Genomic DNA, 14,251 nt, shown 5'->3' on the forward strand with positions numbered 1-14,251 from the left:
ATAGGAACACTTTTACACTGTTGGTGGGACTGTAGTTCAACCATTGTGGAAAACAGTGTAGCGATTCCTCAAGGATATAGAACTAGAAATACCATTTGACCCAGCCATCCCATTACTGGGTATATACCCAAAGGATTATAAATCATGCTGCTATAAAGACACATGCACACATATGTTTATTATGGCGCTATTCACAATAGCAAAGACTTGGAACCAACCGAAATGTCCATCAGTGACAGACTGGATTAAGAAAATGTGGGATATATACACCATGGAATACTATGCAGCCGCAAAAAAGGATGAGTTCGTGTCTTTTGCAGGGACATGGATGCAGCTGGAAACCATCATTCTCAGCAAACTATCGCAAGAGCAGAAAACCAAACACCGCGTGTTCTCACTCTTAGGTGGGAATTGAACAACGAGATCACTTGGACACAGGAAGGGGAACATCACACACCAGGGCCTGTTGTGGGGAGTGGGGAGGGGGGAGGGATAGCATTAGGAGATATACCTAATGTAAATGACGAGTTAATGGGTGCAGCACACCAACATGGCACATGTATACATATGTAACAAACCTGCACGTTGTGCACATGTACCCTAGAACTTAAGGTATAATAATAATAATAATAATAAGAGACTCAAAACGATGCATGACCTGTCCTGAGATGTGGCACACAGAAACAGCAGGCCAGAGCTTGAATCCAGGGCTCCCAGCTCACCCTGCTGTCTCTCTTCTGGGGCCTAGCCTTAGACTCCTGGTGGCCTCCCCTGAAATCTTGAAATAAATGTCTCGTTCTTGTCAAAAAAAAAAAAAAAAATTGTTGATACTTGCTTTATGACCCAGACAATGGTCTATTTTGTTAAACATTCCATGAGCATTTGAAAAGAATATCTCCTGCATTGCTAGATGTTGCGTTCTTCCAAGTCAGGTCTATGTTCTTACTAATTTTTGACTGCTTGTTCTATCAGTTACTGAGAGAGGAATACTAGAATCTCAAACTTTGTGGATTTATCTGTTTTTCTTTTAGTTCTACCCGTTTTTGCTTAGTGTCTTTGGGGCAATGTTATTGCACGCTTAGACATTTAGGATTTTTATGTGTTCCTGATAAATCGGCCCTTTTATATTTATGAATAATTTATCTCTGCCAATACTCCTTGTCATAAATACTGCTTTGAAAAATATTAACATAGCCACATTGGCTTTCTTGTGACTAGTGATAGCGTGGTGTATGTTTTACTACCCTTTTCTTTCAATCTAACTCTGTCCTCATACACAAAAGTGTATTTTTTGTAAGCAGTGTATTTACTCTGTCTCTATTTGCCTTTTTAAATATTTATTTATTTATTTATTATACTTTAAGTTTTGGGATACACGCGCAGAACGAGCAGGTTTTTTCCATAGGTATACATGTGCCATGGTGGTTTGCTGCACGCATCAACCCATCATCTACACTAGATATATGTCCTAATTCTCTCCCTCTCCTCACCCCCCACACCTGCTGACAGGTCCTGCTGTGTGATGTTTCCCTCCCTGTGTCCATGTGCTCTCATTGTTCAACTCCCATTTACGAGTGAGAACATGCAGTGTTTGGTTTTCCGTTCCTGTGTTAATTTGCTGAGAATGATGGTTTCCAGCTTCATCCATGTCCTTGCAAGGGACATGAACTCATTCTTTTTCATGGCTGCATAGTGTTCTATGGTGTATATGTACCACGTTTTCTTTGTCCAGTCTATCATTGATGGGCATTTCGGTTGGTTCCAAATCTTTACTATTGTAAACAGTGCTGCAGTAAACATATGTGTGCATGTGTCTTTGTAGTAGAATGATTTATAATCCTTTGGGTGTATACCCAGTAATGGGATTGCTAGGTCAAATGGTATTTCTGGTTCTAGATTCTTTTTTTTTTTTTTTTTGAGACGGAGTCTCGCTCTATCGCCCAGGCTGGAGTGCAGTGGCCGGATCTCAGCTCACTGCAAGCTCCGCCTTCCGGGTTTACGCCATTCTCCTGCCTCAGCCTCCCGAGTAGCTGGGACTACAGGCGCCCGCCACCTCGCCCAGCTAGTTTTTTGTATTTTTTAGTAGAGACAGGGTTTCACGGTGTTAGCCAGGATGGTCTCGATCTCCTGACCTCGTGATCCACCTGTCTCGGCCTCCCAAAGTGCTGGGATTACAGGCTTGAGCCACTGCGCCCGGCCTCTGGTTCTAGATTCTTGAGGAGTTGCCACACTGTCTTCCACAATGGTTGAACAAATTTACACTCCTACCAACAGTGTAAAAGCGTTCCTATTTCTCCACATCCTCTCCAGCATCTGCTGTTTCCTGATTTTTTAATGATTGCCATTCTAACTGGTGTGAGATGGTATCTCATTGTGGTTTTGATTTGCATTTCTCTAATGACCAGTGATGGTTAGCATTTTTTCATGTTTGTTGGCCACATAAATGTCTTCTTTTGAGAAGTGTCTGTTCATATCCTTCACCCACTTTTTGATGCGGTTGTTTTTTTCTTGTAAATTTGTTTAAGTTCCTTGTAGATTCTGGATATTAGCCCTTTGTCAGATGGATAGATTGCAAAAATTTTCTCCCATTCTGTGGGTTGCCTGTTCACTCTGATGATAGTTTCTTTTGCTGTGCTGAAGCTGTTTAGTTTAATTAGATCCCATTTGTCAATTTTGGCTTTTGTTGCAATTGCTTTTGGTATTTTCATCATGAAGACTTTGCCATGCCTATGTCCTGAATGGCATTGCCTAGGTTTTCTTCTAGGGTTTTTATGGTTTTAGGTCTTATGTTTAAGCCTTTAATCCATCTTGGGTTTTTTTTTTGTATAAGGCATAAGGAAGGGGTCCAGTTTCAGTTTTCTGCATATGACTAGCTAGTTTTCTCAACACCATTTATTAAATAGAGAATCCTTTCCCCATTGCTTTGTTTTTATCAGGTTTGTCAAAGATCAGATGGTTGTAGATGTGTAGCGTTATTTCTGAGGCCTCTGTTCTGTTCCATTGGTCTATATATCTATTTTAGTACTAGTACCATGCTGTTTTGGTTACTGTAGCCTTGTAATATAGTTTGAAGTCAGGTAGCATGATGCCTTCAACTTTGTTTTGGCTAGGATTGTCTTAGCTATATGGGCTCTTTTTTGGTTCCATATGAAATTTAAAGTAGTTTTTTTCTAATTCTGTGAAGAAAGTCAGGCCGGGCGCGGTGGCTCAAATCTGTAATCCCAGCACTTTGGGAGGCCAAGATGGGCGGATCATGAGGTCAGGAGATCGAGACCATCCTGGCTAACACAGTGAAATCCCGTCTCTACTAAAAAAATACAAAAAACTAGCCGGGCGTGGTGGTGGGCGCCTGTAGTCCCAGCTACTCGGGAGGCTGAGCCAGGAGAATGGCGTAAACCTGGGAGGCAGAGCTTGCAGTGAGCTGAGATCCAGCCACTGCACTCCAGCCTGGGTGACAGAGCGAGACTCCATCTCAAAAAAAAAAAAAAAAAAAAGAAAGTCAATGGTAGCTTGATGGGAATAGAATCTATAATTTATAGAATCTATAAATTACTTTGGGCAGAATGGCCACTTTCATGATATTGAGTCTTCCTATCCATGAGCATAGAATGTTTTTCCATTTTTTTGTGTCCTCTCTTATTTCCTTGAGCAGTGGTTTGTAGTTCTCCTTGAAGAGGTCCTTCACATCCCTTATAAATTGTATTTCTAGGTGCTTTATTCTCTTTGTAGCAATTGTGAATGGGAGTTCACTTGTGATTTGGCTCTCTGTCTATTATTGGTGAATAGAAATGCATATGATTTTTGCACACTGATTTTGTATCCTGAGACTTTGCTGAAGTTGCTTATCAGCTTAAGGAGCTTTTGGGCAGAGATGATGGAGTTTTCTTTTTTTTTTTTTTTTTTTTTTTTTTGAGACGGAGTCTCGCTCTGTCGCCCGGGCTGGAGTGCAGTGGCCGGATCTCAGCTCACTGCAAGCTCCGCCTCCCGGGTTCACGCCATTCTCCTGCCTCAGCCTCCCGAGTAGCTGGGACTACAGGCGCCCGCCACCTCGCCCGGCTAGTTTTTTGTATTTTTTAGTAGAGACGGGGTTTCACCGTGTTAGCCAGGATGGTCTCGATCTCCTGACCTTGTGATCCGCCCGTCTCGGCCTCCCAAAGTGCTGGGATTACAGGCTTGAGCCACCGCGCCCGGCCGATGATGGAGTTTTCTAAATATACAATCATGTCTGCAAACAGAGACAATTTGATGTCCTCTCTTCCTATTTGAATACACTGTATTTCTTTCTCTTGCCTCATTGCCCTGGCCAGAACTTCCAATACTATGTTGAATAGGAGTGGTGAGAGAGGGCATCCTTGTCTTGTGCCGGTTTTCAAAGGGAATGCTTCCAGCTTTGCCCATTCAGTATGATATTGGCTGTGGGTCTGTCATAAATAGCTCTTATTGTTTTGAGATATGTTCCATCAATACCTAGTTTATTGAGTGTTTTTAGCATGAAGGGTATTGAATTTTATTGAAGGCCTTTTCTGCATCTATTGAGATAATCATGTGGTTTTTGTCTTTGGTTCTGTTTATGCGATGGATTACATTTATTGATTTGTATATGTTGAACGCATCCCAGGGATGAAGCCGACTTGATTGTGGTGGATAAGCTTTTTGATGTGCTGCTGGATTTCGTTTGCCAGTGTTTTATTGAGGATTTTTACACTGATGTTCATCAGGGATATTGGCCTGAAATTTTCTTTTTTTGTTGTGTCTCTGCCAGATTTTGGTATCAGGATGATGCTGGCCTCATAAAATGGTCTAGGGAAGAGTCCCTCTTTTTCTATTGTTTGGAATAGTTTCAGAAGGAATGGTACCAGTTCCTCCTTGTGCCTTTGGTAGAATTCGGCTGTGAATCTATCTGGTCCTGGGCTTTTCTTGGTTGGTAGGCTATTAATTACTGCCTCAATTTCGGAGCTTGTTATTTGTCTATTCAGGGATTCGACTTCTTCCTGGTTTAGTCTTGGGAGGGTGTTTGTGTGCAGGAATTTATCCATTTCTTCTAGATTTTATAGTTTATTTGCATAGAGTTGTTTGTAGTATTCTCTGATGGTAGTTTGTATTTCTGTGGGATCAGTGGTGATATCCCCTTTATTACTTTTTATTGTGTCTACTTGATTCTTCTCTCTTTTCTTCTTTATTAGTCTGGCTAGCAGTCTATCTATTTTGTTAATCTTTTCACAAAACCAACTTCTGGGTTCATTGATTTTTTGAAGGGTTCTTCAGGTCTCTATCTCCTTCAGTTCTGCTCTGATCTTAGTTATTTCTTGCCTTCTGCTAACTTTTGAATTTGTTTGCTCTTGCTTCTCTAGTTCTTTTAATTGCGATGTTATGGCGTTGATTTTATATCTTTCCTGCTTTCTCGTGTGGGCATTTAATGCTACAAATTTCCCTCTAAATACTGCTTTAAATGTGTCCCAGAGATTCTGGTACATTGTGTCTTTGTTCTCATTGGTTTCAAAGAACTTATTTTTTTCTGCCTTCATTTCCTTATGTACCCAACAGTCATTCAGGAGCATGTTGTTCAAATTCCACGTAGTTGTGCAGTTTTGAGTGAGTTTCTTAATCCTGAGTTCTAATTTGATTGCACTGTGGTGTGAGAGACTATTTGTTATGATTTCCATTCTTTTGCATTTGCTGAGGAGTGTTTTACTTCCAATTATGTGGTCAATTTTAGAATAAGTGCTATGTGGTGCTGAGAAGAATGTATATTCTGTTGATTTGGGGTGGAGAGTTCTGTAGATTTCTGTTAGGTCTGCTTGGTCCAGAGCTGAGTTCAAGTCTGAATATCCTTGTTAATTTTCTGTCTCCGTCTAATATTGACAGTGGGGTGTTAAAGCCTCTCAGTATTATTGTTTGGGAGTCTAAGTCTCTTTGTAAGTCTCTAAGGACTTGCTTTATGAATCTGGGTGCACCTGTATTGGGTGCATATATATTTAGGATAGTTAGCTCTGCTTGTTGCATTGATCCCTTTACCATTATGCAATGCCCTTCTTTGTCTTTTTTTATCTTAGTTGGTTTAAAGTCTGTTTTATCAGAGACTAGGATTGCAACCCCTGCCTTTTTTTTCTTTCCATTTGCGTGGTAAATATTACTCCATCCCTTTATTTTGAGCCTATGTGTTTCTTTGCACCTGAGATGGGTCTCCTGAATACAGCACACCAATGGGTCTTGACTTTGTATCCAATCTGCCAGTCTGTGTCTTTTAATTGGGGCATTTAGCCCATTTATGTTTAAGGTTAATATTGTTATGTGTGAATTTGATCCTGTCATTCTGACGCTAGCTGGTTATTTTGCACATTAGTTGATGCAGTTTCTTCATAGTGTCGATGGTCGTTACATTTGGGTATGTTTTTGCAGTGGCTATTTGCATTTTAAATGGAGTGGTATAGGCCATTTCCAATTAATGTGATTATTAAGATGGTTGGGTTTTAATCTGCCCATCTCTGACTTATTCCCTTATTTCTCCTTTCCTGCCTTCTTTTGAATTATTCAAATATATTCAGTATTCTGTTTATCTCCTTTATTGAGTTTTTAGCAATTATTTCCTAATGTCACAGTATGTGTTTTTAAATTAGCACATTCTACCTGGGATTAATTTCATACCACTTTATATACAATATAAATAGTATAGTTTAATTTCACCCAATACTAGTTTTAATAGTACTTTGTTTTTTGGGGGTTTTGTTTTTGTTTTTGTTTTGAGCCCAGTCTATCTGTTGGGCTCAAGCAATCCTCCCACAACAGCCTACTGAGGAACTGAGACTATGGGTACATGCCACCATGCCTGGCTAATTTTTAAAATTTTAGTAGAGATAGTGTCTTGCTATATTGCTCAGGCTGGCCTTGAACTCCTGAGCCCAAGCAATCCTCCCGCCTTGGCCTCCTAAGTTGCTGGGATTACAGGTGTGAGCTACTGCACCTGGCTAATAGTAAGTAAAAGTAATTTTACTTACTCCATTCCATTCTTCATGCTATTGTTGTGATGTCATTTATTTTAATAATAATACTTTGTTACTTTTACTTTGATTAGTCAGTAGTCTTCAGAGAAATAAAAAAAATAGTTGATAATACTATGTATACACTAAATATTCACATATTTAACGTTTACATAACTCTTCATTCCTTCTTGCAGATTCAAGTTACTATGTTGGGCCGGGCGCTGTGGCTCACGCCTGTAATCCCTGCACTTTGGGAGGCTGAGGTGGGTGGATTGCCTGAGGTCAGGAGATTGAGACTAGCCTAAACAACATAGTGAAACCTGTCTCTACTAAAAATAGAAAAATTAGCCGGGTGTGGTGGTGCATGCCTGTAATCCCAGCTACTCAGGAAGCTGAGGCAGGAGAATCACTTGCACCCGGGCGGTAGAGGTTGCAGTGAGCCAAGATGGTGCCACTGCACTCCAGCCTGGGTGACAAAGTGAGACTCCGTCTCAAAAAAAAAAAAAAAGAAAATCAAGTTATCATGTTGGATTATTTCCCTTCAGAGTCATTCATTTGCCTGCCTATTCCCAGAATAGGCAACCACCACTTTATGTTAAGGTCTCCTCTAGTATTTGCTCTCTATGGAAGGTTTTAAGTCTCTCTGGAATTTGTTCATTTATATTTCTTTGTCTTCAGAGTTCTCCCATGTTTAAGGAAAAATATGAGCTTTTAACTTCACCAGTGTTTTGTTTGTTTTTGGTAGGAGTGAAAGTCTTCCTAAACATCAGCTGAATCTATATTTCTTCAAGTGTATGTCTAATGACAATAAATTCTCTCACCTCTAATTGCCTGGAAATGTCCTTATTTCATTTTCATTTTTAAAATGAATTTTCAGCAAGATAACCTGGGTCAGTATGGGGCTATGAGAATTGATTAACCCAGTGATGCTTAACTGAGATTAGCTACTCATGTTTTCTTGCAGGTTTTGCTTAGACCTTCGGCCTCATTCACATGTACACACTTTTGTAGGGTACAGCCCACCTTTCACCCAATATTAGAGAGTTATTGAAGGTTTACTATAGGCCAACTACTTATCATATACTATATCTCTTTTTATCTCTGTGACAAGCACATAAGACATAATAGAAGTAGAGAAAAGAAAGAAAGAATAATAGCTAGTTCTTATACAGTATTACCAAGTGTCAGGCATTGTTCTGAGCATTTTGCATGTTTGTACATATATGTGTACACACACACACACACACATACACACACACACATTTAATCCTCACATCAACCTCATAGATACTATTTTATTATTTCTGCTTTACAAACGAAGAGTCCGAGAAACTACAGGGGTTAAGTAACTACCACTCAACCCCCCTAAAGCACACACAATATATAAATAGAATTCAGAATTCAAATCTAGTCAAGTTGGTTCCAGGATCTATGCTTTTAACCATCTAATTACTGGTAATATGATTCTCATTTTACAGAGAAGAGCACCGAATTTTAGCAGAGTTAGGTGAACTCTGCTAGTAAGTCACTGCTAGTAAGTGGCAACACTAGGGTTTGAATCAGGCTCCAAAGCCCTTGCTCTTTTCTCTGTACCATTCTTCTTCCCAAAGGAGATAAGAAAAATGTTTTCACTTTTAGAATTCTACTTTCGAAGGATTCTGTGAGAATTTCATGAGGACTTGAGAGGGGACCAAACAGCTTCCTTTTGGTCCTAGTGATAATGATGTCTTCTCAAGCATATGGTGTCTTGACCTATTTATAGCCAGGCACTGCGACAGTGTTGCTTTTCCCACTGACATGTATTAATTCCAGACACCTCTCTCTTTACTCCCTCTCAGATTGCTCTCGAGCCTCATAGCTGAGCATGTTACTGTACTGATAGCTCTATGAATGTTTGCTTTGGGAGTGGAAGGATGGCAGAGCTCAACCTCGAGGTCCTCTGCCTACACTGGGGATATGTGATGCTCACCTGACATGTGCATATTCCTTTGGGCTTGAACACATGTGTTCCTTTGGTGTTTCATGCATTTGCCAGCCAGAAAGGCAGTCCTTGAGTGGATCTGATAGACAAAGTATCTATTTTGTTAAGATTCCCAGGCTCAGACTGGGAGAGGGAGTTGGTTGTGCTGTCCAGGCTGTTTACACGGTGAGCCTGGGGTACTGTGGAGGCTCCAGGGTGTTTTCTGCTGTGGGGGCCACATGGAGCATATGGGTCTAATCTCTGACACTGACCACCCTTCTTTGCAGTGTGGAGGCTGCCAGCATTGGATTCGTTGTTGTTATCGACAGACGAAGAGACAAGTGGAGCTCTGTAAAGGCGTCCTTGACACGAATAGCCGTAAATATTTATTTTTGTGCTTTTATTATAAAAGTCATTTAAATTGTCTGTTCAACTATTTCATATCAAAGTCCTAGTGAAAAGGCAATTATTTTATGTCAAATTTTGGGAAGGTCTTTGTAACAGGTGCTGTTATGTCACATCCCTATCTCCTCTGCCATCTGCAGGTCACCTGCACACAATTCTGAGCATGTCAAAGACTTCCTAAGGCTCTCTACCTACTGACTTCTCTGGTCACTGAAGAGGGGCAGGTGGGGAGTACTGGAAAGTTAATGCCCCAGGGGTAACCTGCGACCATTGAGTTAGAGGATTTGGTAGATAAACACCCCAGCTTCCAGACCCGCAGTGGGGCAATTCTGAGGTGTATTCCACACAGTATCCCAGAGAGTCTCAGCCCCCTTTGCCTACGGTAGTAACCACCTCATTGAGACATTGCCACTCTATTCATTGTTGTCTTCCTTAGCATTCCCTCATTCGAGCTTCCTGGAATCACTTCCCCGACAAAATACCTGAACCAATCCTTGTCCGAGGATTTGCTTTGGGGGCAATTCAATTTAAGACAGTCTTTATTTCAGTATTATTATTATTATTATTAAGACACTGTCTCACTGTGTCAACCAGGCTGGAGTGCAGTGGTGCGATCTCAGCTGACTGCAACCTCTGCCTCCCGGGTTTAAGTGATTCTCCTGCCTCAGCCTCCCAAGTAGCTGGGATTACAGGCATGCACCACCACGCTTGGCTAGTTTTTGTATTTTTAGTAGAGATGGGGTTTCACCATGTTGGCCAGGCTGGTCTCGAACTCCTGACCTCAAGTGATCTGCCCACTTCGGCCTGCCAAAGTGTTGGGATTATAGGTTTGAGCCACTGTACCTAGCCAAATTATTTATTCATATATTAGAAAGACAATGGCAAAAACAGATCCAATGATATTTAAGTAGCGTGGTGGGAGGTGTGCTTGCATTTGGATTAAATGATATCACCTTGGATTGGCCTCCTTTTGCTTATCGTCTGCTTTTGAACCCTATTTGTTGTCTTTCAGCAAGTAGATGTGTCCTTCCTCTGTAGAGACCTCAGACTTTTGAGCTCTGCCACAAGCAGAGACACCTTAGGGCCAGCTAAGTCAACATTTTTACCTGAGCATAGCCCCTCTGGGGCAGTTGGGACTGGCTAAAGAGGATGGATGTGGTAGTGTGGTAAAGCAGGACAGGAGAAGAACATTTGAAACCTCACTTAAACCTGCTTGCAGAAGGAGTCACACACGCAAACATGCACACACACGGAGTCCCTGTCAGATTGCTCTAGAGCCTCATCCAAATTCACAAATTATGCCTCAGCCAATACTTTCCATCTTGGGACAACAAAGCACGAGGTTCTTCTGTTAGGAGCTTGCATTTAAAGATGGGGAAGGGAGTCCTCCCATCACTGCATGGATTGTTTTCTCCCTTTAGTTTAGTTTTGGATATAGGATTTATCTTTGGGATAACTGCAGCCATGATTGATGCCCATGACTATTCCAGTCTGGCCTCTAGAGAGTTCTGGCTTTCCAGGGTCCATACATAATACATGAGTAATCTAATATCTGAGCCTAATTTGTTCCAGAATTACGTTGATCATTTTATATGTAAAACATGCTATAGTGCAGGAATCCCCAAATCTGGCCACCTGCCAGAACCTCTTCACGTGCTTGTTGAAAATACTGATACCTAGATTTCATCCCAGTCCTAGTGAATCAAAATAGTCTGGAGTAAAGACTTGATTTAGATTTAAAAAAAAACAAAAAACAAAACCCCATAGGAGGTTGCCTTGGGGGAACCACTGGAAGAATGGAAAGCCATGGCAGTTCCCATGGAGACCTGGATTCCTAAGTTTGCCCCTAAGCAATTACATGAACCTGGGCTATCTCATTGCTCAGAACCTTGCCTTAAGATGAGGGCAATACTTTCTGAAAGCAACTTAGCAATAATATACATCAAGAATGCTTAAAATACTAACTCTTTGATTCAGTAATTATTCGACGATTCTAGCCTCAGAAAATATTCCAAGATGTGGATAAAGATGTTCATTTCAGTATTATTTACAATAATAAAATTATCAAAAAGCCTAAATGATTAACAATAAGGGATTGGTTAAATAAACTGAACACCCATAAAAAATAATATTTCCAAAGAATTTATTAATAACAGGAATAAAAGCCTGTGGTATAACATTAAGTGAAAAGGCCAGTTACAAAATATTTTAATAATATGAGCCATGATAAAGATATTTAAACAAAGAAAACATCCTATAAGTAAACAGATAGAAATATTAAGTATGGCTGTGAAAACCCATGGGTGAGTTTTCACTTTCTAATGTATACTTTTATTAATTTTCCAATTTTTCTATAAATAATATGAATCATTTTTACAATCAGAAAACATTTTTGCTTGCTCGTTTGGTTAGCTTTGGTTTTTCAGGAGGGGTTAGGCTTATCTGACATCTAAGGTCTCTTTCAGCCCTGAAATCTGGTGAGATTTATGTCATGGCATTCATTTTAACTTTTCCTTCAGTGGTCTTGATCTTGGGTAAGGGGAGACCAACGTAGACCCTGGTAATGGATATGACATTTTCTCTCTCCTCCTGACACTTTTCCTGATGCTTGCAGGTGGCATTTCCAGGAAACTTACAGCTTATATTCATCCTTCGTCCATCTCGCTTTATCCAGAGGACGTTTACTGACATTGGCATTAAATACTATCGAAATGAATTGAAAAAGAAAGTGCCGGTAAGCTTGACCTTTCATCTTGTCTCATTTGGTTAGGGCATCTGGTGAAGATGGTATTTGGGCAGGGTTTCTGGGCAAGGTAAGATTCAACAGGTAGAGAGGGAGAAAAGGGTTTTCTGGGCTGAGGGAACCATATGTGTGAAGGCATAAAGGTGGGAAGTATACACTGGACGGAGGCCCATGGGAAGCTTCATTTTTGTTGGAACAGGTAAACAGTAATTTTTTGGAGGAAAGAGTAAGAAACATGGACTAGATCTTCAGTGTGAGGATGCAGGGTTTGGATTTTATTCAGTAGACAGTGGGGATCCAGGGAAGGTTTTCTTTTTTCTTTTTTCTTTTCTTTTTGTTTTTTTTTGAGATAGAGTTTCTCTCTTGTCACCCGGGCTGGAGTACAATGATGCAATCTCAGCTCACCATAACCTCCACCTCCTGGATTCAAGTGATTCTCCTGCCTCAGCCTCTCTAGTAGCTGGGATGACAGGCATGCGCTACCACGCTTGCCTAATTTTTGTATTTTTAGGAGAGACGGGGTTTTACCATGTTAGTCAGGCTGGTCTTGAACTCCTGACCTCAAGTGATCCACCCACCTCGGCCTCCCAAAGTGTTGGGATTACAGGCGTGAGCCACCACACCAGGCGCCAGGGAAGGTTTTCTAGCTGGGGAGTGAGTGACATGGTAAAATTCGTCTGAAGGTGGTGTCTAAAATGATAGAAAGGGACTTGTGAAGAAGCTAAATTGTACAGGTGAAACAAAACACAGATCTGAAATATAGGGGTGACATAAATACAGGAAACTAAAGTAAAAAGTCAACATTGTGATTCTCAGAAGAAAAAAACAAAACTAGAAGATTCAAAATTTTACCTATAACTTTGGCAAACAGATATGAGAAAACAAGCACTCTTATATTTTTTTGGTAGGAATGGAGTTGGTAATGAGCAATGTGAAGGACTAATTATCAGTATTTATAGAAAATTCAAATGTACACCCTCTTTCACCCACCTGTAAAGTTATTCTATAGATATTTTCACACATCTGGACAAAGCTGCTTAGACAGCAATGTTCATTATTAAGCTGTTTATAAAGGTAAAATATTGAGAATAACTTAATGCTTGACAGTAGGGGACTGGTTAAATAAATAATTATCTACCCAATCAGTGAAATACTTTGTAGCCAATAAAAGTGGTAAGTTACGGTACAACCACAATGGAAACAGCTGATAGTTTCTTTTTTCTTCTGCTTTTTTTTTTTGAGATGGAGTCTTGCTCTGTTGCCCAGGTGGAGTGCTGTGGCGCAATTTCAGCTCACTGCAACCTCCACCTCCTGCGTTCAAGTCATTCTCCTGCCTCAGCCTCCCAAGTAGCTGGGATTATAGGTGCCCATCACCATGCCCAGCTAATTTTTGTATTTTCAGTAGAGATGTGGTTTTACCATGTTGGCCAGGCCGGTCTTGAACTTCCGACGTCAAGTAAACCACCCGCTTCAGCCTCCCAAAGTGCTAGGATTACAGGCGTGAGCCACTGTGCCCGACTGATAGTTTCTTTAAAAGTAAACATACACCTAACCTATGACCCAACCAGGAGAAATGAAAACACAAATTCACAAAAAGACATACACAGGAATGTCCATCAGCTGGTCAACGGAAAAGTATGTATAAGTTGTGGCACATTTATATAATGTAATACTATTAAGCAATAAAAAGGAGTGAAGTACTGATACATTCAACAACATGGATACATTTCAAACATATTCTCTTGAGAGAAGGAAGCTAGACACTAAGCAGTATGATTATGATTCCTTTTAGAAAAGGTTCAAGAACAGGCAAAACTATGTTGTGATAGAAAATCAAAACAGTGGCTGCTGTTAGGGATGAGGGTGGTGGAGACTAGTTGGAAGGAGACAAAAGGAACTTTCTAGGAAGTGTTCCATATCTTTTTTTTTTGAGATGGAGTTTCGCTCTGTTGCCCAGGCTGGAGTGCAATGGCGTGATCTTGGCTCACTGCAACCTCTGCCATCCGAGTTCAAGTGATTCTCCTGCCTCAGCCTCCTGGGTAGCTGGGATTACAGGCGCCTGCCATTACGCCCGGATAATTTTTGTATTTTTTTTAGTGGATACGGGGTTTCACTATGTTGGCCAGCCTGGTCTCGAACTCCTGACCTCAGGTGATCCAACCA

At 40.7% G+C, this 14,251-nt stretch overlaps 1 protein-coding gene across 1 annotated transcript in view; it reads left to right on the forward strand.

Moving 5' to 3' along the window:
- The window catches only part of MCF2L2 (MCF.2 cell line derived transforming sequence-like 2), a 251,181-nt gene that overhangs the window by 87,051 nt on the left and 149,879 nt on the right, over positions 1–14,251 (forward strand). The window contains exons 4-5 of the mRNA XM_010366223.2: positions 9,228–9,318; positions 11,960–12,079. Coding sequence (XP_010364525.1) covers positions 9,228–9,318; positions 11,960–12,079 — 211 coding nt within the window. The remainder of the gene's footprint in view (positions 1–9,227; positions 9,319–11,959; positions 12,080–14,251) is intronic.

The sequence above is a fragment of the Rhinopithecus roxellana genome, chromosome 1, assembly GCF_007565055.1.
Source record: "Rhinopithecus roxellana isolate Shanxi Qingling chromosome 1, ASM756505v1, whole genome shotgun sequence".
Taxonomy (NCBI): Eukaryota; Metazoa; Chordata; class Mammalia; order Primates; family Cercopithecidae; genus Rhinopithecus; species Rhinopithecus roxellana.